The sequence below is a fragment of the Acinonyx jubatus genome, chromosome B4 (genome assembly GCF_027475565.1).
Source record: "Acinonyx jubatus isolate Ajub_Pintada_27869175 chromosome B4, VMU_Ajub_asm_v1.0, whole genome shotgun sequence".
In the NCBI taxonomy this organism is placed as follows: Eukaryota; Metazoa; Chordata; class Mammalia; order Carnivora; family Felidae; genus Acinonyx; species Acinonyx jubatus.
In genome coordinates, this window is record NC_069387.1 from 118,587,786 (window position 1) to 118,599,892 (window position 12,107).

The window sequence follows — 12,107 nt, forward strand, 5'->3', positions numbered from 1 at the left end:
TCTAGTAGCTTCATTAAAAAGTAAAAATTGGTGAAATTAACGTTTAACTGAATAAATAATTCAGAGCCAAAGTATTTCAACATAGAATTTATATAAAATTTAATGAGATATTTTACATTTTATACCTAGTCTTTGAGCTCCAGTATATATTTTACACTTAGCACACCTCAATTCAGGCTACTCACGTTTCAGATACTCAGTAGCCCTATGTTGCTAGTAGCTACTGTATTACATAGTGTAGGTGTATATAGAAGCTAAGCAGCCATAGGGGTGAACCATGGCAGTTATCAGCTTAACCATCTCCCAGCTCCAAATCCAACCTTTTCTGTCCTACTTTGTGATGCTGGAGCCTGGACCTTATAAATTTCTCTCTTCCGTGAGCTTAGCAGAATGTTAGTCTTCATTGATAGAGGGCCCTGAAGTGGCCCTGCAAAAAAGCAAGAGCATCAAGAAGACACTTCACTTCTGGGTCCTGGTTCTCTGTTTTAATTTACTGTTGGAGCTCAGGAGCCCAGCAGGAGAGTTCCAGCTGTGCGCGGGGTTAGACTCTCCCAACCTTGCTGTCCCTTTGGAACAGCTCCTGGGATCTACTTCCGGGACAACTCAGCAGCTGTCTCCCACTCTGTGGTCCATGAACTCTGACAAATTTCTACAATACTGGCAGTCTGAAAGTTCCTGTGGAAACCACACCCACTCCAGAGAAGCTTGGCACTCAGCTTGGGGGGTGGGGGTCGGGGTGGGGAAGAGAGCCTCTCTTGGTCTTTAGTTACTTAATTTTTTTCACTTCCTCTCAGCCTAGAGGTAGTAGCTCCTTTTTTTCCTGCAACTGCTACTTCTGTACTCAGGCCTCTTTTGTGCCTTTAATTAATTAACCATTACTACTACTAGTTAACAATTATTTTATTAAAATTTCCTCATTCAAATACCTGGTGTGGGTTCTGCCTACTGACCTCACTCACTGATAGATCCTGAAAGTACTATGCCATTTTATTTAAACATTTAAAAATATTATTAAAATCTTTGTATTGAAGTATAAAGTTGACACAATGTTACATTAGTTTCAGGTGTACAAGGTAGTGATCTGACAACTATATGTTACTAAGCCGTTTAAAAATTGGGCCATATGATACATATTTGCTGCTAGCAAAAGTGTTAATGGGGTTGATTTTTATATACCTAGCCTATATTAAAACCTTCTAAAAGTTCTTTTTAAATGTGCTTGTGGGGGAAATATGGTTTAGCTACTTTAATTATACCTAGTTGATGCAGTTCCAATTTTTATCTTTTTTTTTCCTTCTACTTTTTGCATATGTTCCTTTGTTGGCCTAGGTTGTTAGGAAAGCCAGTGTTTGACTTTCATATAAATAAGTAAATGAAACTGAGACTTTAATGTCTAGAATCTGAATATAGTAATCAACATTCATTCAGGTCTCTTCCAAGTCTCTGTCCTTAAGATTGCCAGTTTTTCTAAATGCAGTGATTAAATGAAAGTCTGATATGGGGCATTTGCATGGGCACACACTAGAAGCATACAGAGTGCATAGGACTTTGGAGCCAGATAAAGTTGGCAGGCTTTTTTGTTATGTTTTTAGAATTTTTCAAGCTAAAATTCTAGCATTCATGCTGTAAGGAGGTGGCATGATTTATATGTTTGTTCATGTGTTGAAACAGATCCAAACTTGTTTTTAAGAAAATCTTGTCTCTAACAGTAGGTACTCTTAAGATCACTCTTGTGAAGTGATGGAAAGGCCTCTCCCTGAAACAATATCCTCATTAGACTGGTCCACTTTCAGAAAGGATGTTCTTTCTCTCCCCAGCACCAGTGATTCTATGCACCTGCCCTTGATCAGCAATAATATCCATGCCCCAGGTACCTGTCAGAGAAAGCCTTTAAGTCTATTGTCCAGCATTTAAAATCTCACTTTTAAGAAATGTTTATGGAAGAAGCCATATATTGAGTAATCATTCCAATTCTCTAGAAACTAAGCCCTCTAAATGGAGGCCTTTGTGTCTGGGGTACCTTTGGTTACACATCAAGTTCCTTTACCACACTTAGTTTTGGACTGTATAGGGAAACTGAACATCCATGCCAGGGATGACGCTGGTTCACTCTAACATATAACAATTTCTTTGAGAACCCATAGGAGAAATTTCAGGTTTCAATTCAGGAGTAAATGTGCTTCTAAGCAACTGGTTTGCCCTAACCTTTAAAAGATAATGTCTCTGAATAATGTAAAAAAATCACATATTAACAGCTTGGAAGTTCAGCCAAATTTGCAGTCCACTTGTAGCAAATGTATAGGATATTGATAGTATGCACTGTTCAGTGTTTACCTTCTGGCTTTATCTGATTTTTTAAATTCTTACTTCTCCTTTGTTCTGCTTTCCTTTTTTTTTTTTTTTCTTCAAAGTTTTATATCATTTCTTTAGAAATTCTCATTTTGGAATAGTGTATAAATAAACACACAGAATGAATGGGTTTAAATCTTGTCTCTTTCGATAGCTGACTGTAATATGTTTTCCCAGCCATAAATTGAGGATCATGCTTTGCAGGCTTATTAGGATTAAATGAAATAAAGTGTGTGAAATATCTGGCAAGGCTCCAGGTACATGGTAGCTGCTCAATAGATATCCTCATCTTCCTTATGATGGACATAGGCCTCTAAAATAGTATCTGTGTGAAGAACAGACACATCACCTAGCGTGGTTTGAATTCATTCTTCAAAAAATAGGTTATAGGTTTGGCAAAGTGAGATTCTTGGGACACAAATGGTTATGAGATAATAGGCCTTGCCCTCAAGGGATTTGCACTATAGTTATAAAGGTAGCAGAGTAAGCAATTATAGGATAGTAATGTGACAGATTTACGCAGGAGGCAAGCACAACCTAGACTAGGAGTGGGAAGGCTTCCCAGAGATGGGACATGAGGTCAGCCTTGCATAGTGCCTTTTTAAAATTGTTTTGGATGCTATCAAATGATTATTTAGGGATTGTATTTCCCCAAATTAAGCTGGTTACATTGGGAAGGGGAATAGAGCACTGGTTTTTAAAATTTAAGATTATATGAAAAATGCTTGAATTAAGGAAAGTCTGGTTAAATGACTTTTGATTACCAGGAAAAGTGGAATTAACATTGGCTGCTTAAAACCTTCCGTATTAGATGAACCTAGGGATGACAAGGCAAGGAGCAGGTGAGCTATAATGTCATTTTTAGCTAATTTATGTTTCATTCATTTCAGAAATTTAATGATTCACACTTATGGGTACAATAAAGGTATACCAAAAGATAAGTATATCTATTCCTTTAAAAAGTGGCTGGCTTCCAGGGAAAAAGTTGTCTGGCATAAATGTATTTAGTCTATAAACTACCAGAAGATGTCACTGTCTCCCAATTAATGGTCCATGACACTGGCACTTTTGCAGGTACGTTTTTTGAACACCAGCAGGCTGTGATAGACTGATAAGAAAATTTGGCTTTTTGTATTTAATTTATGAGAAGGATAGGACCTCACAAGAAATATGTCTCCAATGTGTGTAGGTTTGTTCTGTTTTGATTCTTTATGTCCTAAGTATGAACCCTGTTAGCTGCTCCATATACTGAAATTATCTGGACACTTGGTTCCATCTGCACTTGAAGGTGAAGGTGGTGAAAAATTCTTCAAAATATCCTCCCTGATTTTACTTTCTCTCACATCTTTAGGTTGCATTATGATGCAACTGTACTTACTAAATTATCAGATTTCCTAGGATATTTTGGCCTTGGACACGACCTAAGATAGCACTGAATCTTTTTTTCAAGCTACCATTCATGGTGTATAAAGCAGAACTGGAAAGTGTTTTCCATGGGTGAAATGAACCAGTATTTTCCCAATTACTTGCAAATAGGGACACCAGACTGAGTCTGAACCAATATATACTCAAGAGTGTCCAGGCAATAACACATATTAAAGAAAAATAAATTCTCTGGTCTTTACAGCCAGAAAATAGACTTGAGAGTTGATAATTAAGTGTCTTATGCTGGATGCTGTGGGGAATGGATTTCTCCAAGATGAAATGATAAATAATTTGTTAAAGACATCTAGTGACAGCCATCAGATGACTATATGGGTATGATTTCTAGTGAAATTCTGCCCAGTACCTCAAAAGAATTAAGTGTTTCATTGGTTTTCTCCATGCCGTTGGCTTCAACGGTAAAGTGGGGGTAGTCTGCTATTTGGTCCTCTAGGTAGTTATAAGGCTCAAAACAGCAGTTAAGAATGAAAAGTGCTTCATAAAAATAAGGAGTTCATGTTATGAATAAATTCTTCTATGAAAAATGTGAAACACTTAGAATTTATGCAGGGGCACCTGGTGGCTCACTCGGTTAAGCATCTGACTCTTGATCTCAGCCCAGGTCTTAATCTCATAGTTGTGAGTTCAAGCTCCCTGTTGGGCCCTGCAATGGGCGTGAAGCCTACAGAAAGAAAGAAAGAAAGAAAGAAAGAAAGAAAGAAAGAAAGAAAGAAAGAAAGGAAGAAAGGAAGAAAGGAAGAAAGGAAGAAAGGAAGAAAGGAAGAAAGGAAGAAAGGAAGAAAGGAAGAAAGGAAGAAAGGAAGAAAGGAAGAAAGAAAGAAAGAGAAAGAAAGAAAGAAAGAAAGAAAAGAAAAATTATTCTATGCTATGTGGACATCCTATAATTCTATATTTTGATTATTTGACTTTCTTTTACATTTTCATTAACTGGGAAAAAAGTTAATGACACCTAATATTTAGGCAGTTATGATGATGAACCAAAAATAGAACTTGTTATGTTTCCAGGGTGTCTATACATGCCACCTTATGTTTGCAAAGTATATGGAGATGTATTTTATTTAATAATTGTATAAGATTATATTCCTATTATTTAGGAACATAGAGCTAAATTATTTGAATTCTAGTACCCAACTCACAGTGAGCTGAAATATAATGGGAGTAATAATGCTTTATTGGTGTTCTGGAAGCAGCATGGTATAATGAACATATGTAGTGAGGTTTAAATCCTGGCTCCACCACAAACTATGTAACTTTGAACAAGTTCTTGAGTTTCAGCCTGTTTGCTGATTTTTAAGATGGAGAGATAATATCTATTTGGTCATTCTACTTTGTAAGAATGAAATGATATCAGGAAACTCAAGTCAGAAAAGACAAATAAGGAAGCAATTACTACAGAATGGGCTAAAAGTTCCCTGTTAGCCTTAGAAAGGATATCTTGTCAGGCTTGGGTGGATAGTGGCAATCTTAATCCAGGGGCAAAAAAAAAAAAAAAAAAAAAAAAAAATCCAGGGGCTAGTACATCAGTATTTTATGTCAGTTTCTCTTGATTTTATTATTGGTTGGCCCTTCTTTTTAGTGGAACTTTTTAGTGAAAGCCAACAGCTTCGTTTGTAATCTTAAAAACCAGCACCCAGTCTTATTTATTTCTACAATTTCCACAATAGCTCCACAAGCTTGCCTATAGTTAGGTGCTCAATGACATTAAAAAAAATTTTTTTTTTCTTAACGTTTATTTATTATTGAGAGACAGAGAGAGACAGAGCACAAGCGGGGGAGGGGCAGAGAGGGAGGGAGACACAGAATCTGAAGCAGGCTCCAGGCTCTGAGCTGTCAGCACAGAGCCTGACACGGGGCTCAAACTCCCAAACTGGGAGATCATGACCTGAGCCGAAGTCGGATGCTTAACCGACTGAGCCACACGGGCACCCCTCAGTGACATTTTTGAAGGCATAAGGATTCAGACTACATCTTTCCTGAGTTATGTTAAAGGCATTCTTTAGTACCCATGGGATTATAAGATCACAATGTACTGTGTACTGTGGTATTGCAAGCTCAGGAAATGGGTGTAAGGACCTACCCCCAGGTCTCCACATTCTAATAGCCAGGTTACCTTGGGCAAAATTGAGTCTTGATATCTGCTTATGTGTTCCACAGGGTCGTTGTGAGAATCAGATTAAATACTTGAAACTGCTTTGTATACAAATTTGACTAATAGAAGAATGAATGTTAAATATGGAAATACAATGAAAAAATCATTTTATAAGTACAAATGATAATTGTCAACAATATAATTTAAAATGTTTAAAGATTGAGAGAAGTAAGTGCTGGATAAAATAGAAATTTTTGTGCTCGTCCCTGAGAACGAGGAATTGGGGTTACTGGGCTATTATTTCTAAAGATGTCGTAGTCAATATTTTCTCTAATGGAAGAGGCTTTTTTTTTGGTATAGGATGACAGGAAGTCATCTACTATATGTCAATGGCTAGAATTTTTTCTAGTAAACGTTCAGTCTACATATCCCAAAGTGGACCAAAGTTTTAGTTTCATGGCCTTCCGGAGGTTCTGCTCTGCACACAATCTCCTATATCTTTGCACCATTTGATGTTTTGAGATGGGAATCACATGTTTAATAACTAAAGTCTATAAAGCTCAAGACCTTCACTCTGGCCCTGTTTTGTACCACATGGCACACTTACCCATCTCTGAAAGTATACGCGGTTCCCTCAGATGTCATGCTCTCTCATGTAAGTCTTTGCTCCTACATTTTTTTCCTCTTGTTTGCCTCACTCTTGCTCATTCCTGAACACTTACACTATCATCCTCCTCATCTAGGAAGCCCTCTCTATTCCCCATCAGCAAGGCACAGGAGGAGCCCTTGCTGGTGCTCCCATAACTCCATACTCGGGGCTCACTACACTGAAAGGACTCATTCATTTTTCTGATTTCTTTGTTTCTTCAAGAGGAATATCACATCTCAGCCTATCCCAGTGCCTCAAAGGGGCTGCCACATAGGAGGCCTTCAAGAATAATAACAAATGAATAAATAAAATGAGCCTCAATTCTTTAAAGTCTGGCTTTTTATTTTCTTGTCTTATCAACAGTTCTAGTGTGGAGTTTAAGAGTACAGGCTCTAATGCCGGGCTTCCTGGGTCCATATTCCATTCTGTTTAGTTTCTTAGCTGTGTGCACTTAAGCAAGTTTACCTAACCTCTCTGTGCCTCTCTGTGCCTCTGTTTCCTCATCTGCAGATGATATAATGATGGTGCCTACCTTGGAGTGTCATTGTGGTGGTTAAATGAGTTGAGTGCTTAAAGTCTGATACCTAGAAACTACTTCACAAATGTTATCACCTTTATCAACTATCTCAATCACCACTAAGAAACTTTTGTAGATTTAAGTATGTTTCATGAGCAAAGGGAACACTCTCGCACCGTTGGTGGGAATGCAAACTGGGGCAGCCACTCTGGAAAACAGTATGGGGGTTCCTCAAAAAGTTAAAAGTAGACCTACCTGACAAGCCAGCAATTGTACTACTACGTATTTATCCAAAGGATACAAAAATACTGATTTGAAGGGGCACATGTACCCCAATGTTTATATAGCAGCACTATCAACAATAGCCAAATTATGGAAAAAAACCAATGGCCATCAACTGATGAATGGGTAAAGAAGATTATACACACACACACACACACACACACACACACACACAAGTGAACATAGTGGAAGGGAAGGAAAAATAAAAAAGGTAAAACAGAGAGGGAGGCAAACCATAAGAAACTCCTAGCTGTAGAGAACAAACTGAGGGTTGCTGGAGGGGAGGTGGGTGGGGGGATGGGCTAAATGGGTGATGGGCATTAAGCAGGGCATTTGCTGTGATGTTATATGTGGTGTTTTACGTCACTGGGTTTTATATGTCACTGGGTGTTATACAGCAGTGATGAATCATTAAATTGTACTCCTGGAACCAATACTATATGTTAAATGACTTGAATTTAGATAAATACTTGACCCTTAAGAAAGAAGAGTCATGTGGTCTTTGCCTAGTAGTGCTTCCAATGTGTGCTCTAAGAGATAAGTACCTAAGAGTATCTGGGGATTGAAGAAGGTTAGAAGCTCTACCAGTGGATGCTTTCCATAGCAAGAAGGTATGTTTGTCATATTTTGATTGTATTTGCTTTTGATGAATAAGTGAGCTTTTTTGGAAATGGGTAAAGACTTGGTGGTGGGTTGATTAGATGTGTGATGTGCTGGGGTCTTAGCATTCTCAGCCTTGAGGGTTTATAGGTGGCAAGATTGGTGGCCAGAAACTATGCCTTTTAAAAGCATGCGGCTGACGGGAATTTTTGTTATACTCTATATTAAGCGATAGTTAGGACAGTGTGATACTGGCACAAAGGTAGACATGAAGGTCAATAGAAAAGAATTGACAGTCTAGAAAGAAATCTTTATGTTCACCTGATTTTTTTTTTTTTTTTTTTTTTTTGCAAAGGTGCCAAGGATAGCAATTAATCCAGGATAGCCTTTCTAACAAATGGTTTTGGGACAACTGGATATTCACATGGAAAATGTTGAACTTAGATGTTCACCTCATGCCATTATATATAAATGAACTCAAAATGGATCATAGACTTAAATGTAAGAGCTGAAACAGTAAAACTTGTAAAGGAAAAAATGGGAGAAAATCTTCAAGACCTCAGGCTAGTCAAAGATTACTTAGATATATGAACAAAAGCACAGTCTATAAAAGAAAAAATAGATAAATTGGACCTCATCAAAATTAAACATTTTTACACTTCAAAATACAGCATGAAGAAAATGAAAAGACAAATGGCAGACTGAGAGAAAATATTTGTAAAACGATCTGAAAAAGGATTGAAAATATATGCACCTCAACAATAAGACAAAAATCTCATTTAAAAAATGGTTAAAATATGTGAATAGAAATTTCACCAAAGAAGATATACAAGTGGGCAATATCCACATGAAAAGGTGGTCAATATCATTAGTCATCAGGGAAATGCAAATTAAAACCACAAGGAGATACCATTTCATACCCACTAGAATGGTTATACTAAAAAAGACAGCAAATATTGGTGAGGTTGTGCAGAAATGGGAGTCCTCATACATACTGTGGGAATATAAAATAATGCAGCCACTTTGGAAAATAATTTGGCAGTTTCTTAAAAAGTTCAACATATACTTACCATATGACCCAACAATTTCACTCCTAGGTATTTGCCCAAGAGAAAGGAAAAGATGTCCACGCAAAGACCTGCATGGGTATATTATTGACAGTTTTTTGCATAGTACTCAGAAATTGGAAACAACCTAAATGTTCATCAACAGATCAATGGATAGACATCATGTGGTAAGTCCACATATTGAAATATTCCACAGAAAAGGAAAAAAGAAGGGACAAACTACTGATATGAGCTGTGACTTGGACAAATCTCAAAATTATTATACTAAGTGAAAGAAGCCAGGAACAGGAGACCGTATATTGTATGATTCCATTTATACGAAGTGTCCAAAAAAGACAAATCTATAGAGAAAGAAAGTAGATTACTGGTTGCCTTGGGACAGGGGGTGGGGGTGGAAGATGGGGATTAACAGTGAGTATAAAGGATCTTTTTGGGGTGATAGACATGTTCTATCTGCTTTGTGCTTTAGTGTGATGGTTGCACAACTTGGTAAATTTGCTAAACATCATTGTCCACTTGAAATGGACGAACTATCAGATATACAAAACATACCTCATAAAGTCAGAGGAGGCAATGTGAAGGGTGTGATGGAGGAAGAGAGAGAGACACACAGGGAGACAGATGAGAATGGCTGGAGCCAGGCTGTTTGGATCTGAAACCTGGCAAGTCTAACCTCTTTGCCTCAGCTTCCTGTTAGTAAAATTGGGAAAAATAAGTTACTAATCACAAAACAGTGTTGGAAAGATTGTGATAGTACATGAAGAATACTAAACAGAATTTGGACCATAGAGAGGACTCAATAAAATATTAGCCATAATAATAATAATAATAATAATAATAATAATAGTTATTATTGATAGTAGTAGTTAACCTACCAAGGATCCAGCTCTGATTTAGATAACTTAATTCAAACCTTGGAGAAGGATTGGAATGCAGCTTGCGGTTGGCAATTACTAGTCCTGTGGACATGACTTTTGGGGTATCTGAAAGGCTAAAACACAGGATTTGTCAGGCACATGCAGGCTGGGGGATTGGAGCACTGGAACCTTGCAGACGAAAGCTCCTTCTTCATGACAGCGTCGTATATAGAGGCATTAGCTGCAGCCCATAAACATGGGAGCAACGTGATATTTTAACCCCAGTTCAACAACTTTTTAGGTTATATCCCACAATGGAGCAGGTCCTCCTGGGGCAGAGGACAGGTGATTTGGAGGCATGGAGAGGGACGCCTTGCCTAGGAGGGTTTCTAGAGGAAGAGACATCTCAGTGAGACTTAAGAATCCCCTGACATTTCCCAGATAAAGGGTGAGGAGAGTTACCCAGGCAGAGGATATAGCTTGAGCAAAACTCAGAGGCGACATGGAGCTTGATGAATTCAGTAAAGGGCTGATATGAAGAGCAGAGTAATAAGAAATAAGGCTGGGGTCCCATGGAGGGCCTTGTGAGCCATGATAGAGAATAAAGAATGTGGATTTCTCCTGAGGACAGTGAGGATCAGTGAAGAAGCCTAAGCAGGTACTAGGACCAGCTCAGATACCTTCAGGGAGGTGGTCCCAATGGCACCTCCGCACCACACCTTGAGGGATCCTGCTCTGTTGATCAGGAGAAAATAAATGCCTTCCTAGATGTTTGCCTTTAGCCTGCTTGAGCGCAAGCGCCCCTCCAAGGACCACATCCCTACTAGTGTCTGGCAGAAAAACTGTTTCATGTTTCCCACGAGGGGCATAAAAGGCATCATGTGGTGGCTGAGAGCCTGTCTAAGGCCAGACCTCAGAGAAGCAGAGGACTTGTAAATGCTTCATACACTCCACCCTGGGTGTCTGCTCTGGCTGAGAGCCCATTAATAAGCCCCAGCGGCTGAGGGGCAGGTATTGTGCCGGTTACTATAGCATCACCTTGGAAAGGATCACTCCGTGAGAGCCACGGGCTGAGTGAGGCAGGAGGGGAATGTGGTCAGAAGCAGCAGGAGGGGCTGGAGAAAGGCTGCAGTTGCTGTCGCTGGTCTCAGGACACCTCGTGGGCTGGAGCCCACTTCAGCTTCTCCAGCTGCAGCCCCAGGGAGGGAGTGAGGCTGCGCTCAGCCTGAGAGTGGCTGCCAGAGACAGCGCCACAGGCTGCTGCTGAGCTTGTAGCTTTCAAGGGACTGAATTCCCAGCCAGACACTACTTGGCCTCTTTTTGCGGGGAGGGGGAGCGGTTTGTCTCCTCTTGAAAGATCTGGGCTGGGTTTCATCTCCTTTTTGATTTTAAGTAGTTACCTCCATGAGAACTGACTTCAGGGTGTTCATCGAGGGAAGCAGAGTGGTCCCCATGCTGGAAATGAGAAAGCATGACAGTTTCTGAGACTTGACTCTTAGTGCTCGGAGGTCCCCCATACCCATTCAAAATGCCTTTTAAAGCATTTGATACCTTCAAAGAAAAAATTTTGAAACCTGGAAAGGAAGGAGTGAAGAACGCCGTGGGAGATTCGTTGGGGATTTTACAAAGGTAAAGTTTGAATGCAAACTTTAGGTTTATTTCTGAGTAGTTTCACATTGCCAGTGTTTGAGAGGCTTTGCTTCATGTTTTAAAAGTCACATTTTTAAAGAGGAGTGGGTAGGTCAGATTAGATGGCTTCTGGATCCCCTTCCAGCTCCAACACGCTATGTCTGGAGGGGAAAAAAAAAGATGCATCGAAAGTATAGGGTTGAATTAAGAAAATACCGAGATAGGCGTTCTGCTTATATGGTAGTATTGGTACTTATCAGAGATGGTGATATTGCATATTGTGTGTTTGGCATTCAGTTGGAAGAGGTTTAGGGAGATAATATTTCATGTTAATTCAATAATAATGACAAAATCAGGAACCACTTTATATTGTATACTTTTGGTTGAAATAATTTTTAGGAATTTTTCACTATAAATCAAAATTAAGTATGTGTTTAGATTGTTATATAAACTAAAGGGGTTGCTGATTGTGTGGTTTTGAAAGAAAAGAATAATTACACAGTAGTTTAAAGAAAGTATCTTTAAAAATTAGTATTTAAGACAAAAAGCCTTACATGGTTACAATGGGAAAATATTATGTACTATCATTAAAGTGAATGTTTTTGTCCAAACCAAAAAGGTAAAT

General features: G+C 38.8%; 1 protein-coding gene across 2 annotated transcripts in view; it reads left to right on the forward strand.

Moving 5' to 3' along the window:
- Positions 1–7,642: 7,642 nt before the first annotated feature.
- The window catches only part of SLC17A8 (solute carrier family 17 member 8), a 53,408-nt gene continuing 48,943 nt past the window's right edge, over positions 7,643–12,107 (forward strand). The window contains exon 1 of one of the 2 annotated variants that reach the window (XM_053226649.1): positions 7,643–9,163. Coding sequence is in view for 1 of the 2 variants with exons in the window: in XM_015070839.3 (XP_014926325.1) it covers positions 11,382–11,482 (101 nt within the window). In the remaining variant the exon portion in view is untranslated. Of the gene's footprint in view, positions 9,164–9,528; positions 11,483–12,107 lie in introns of those variants that run through there. The other variant, XM_015070839.3, reaches the window with a different exon arrangement.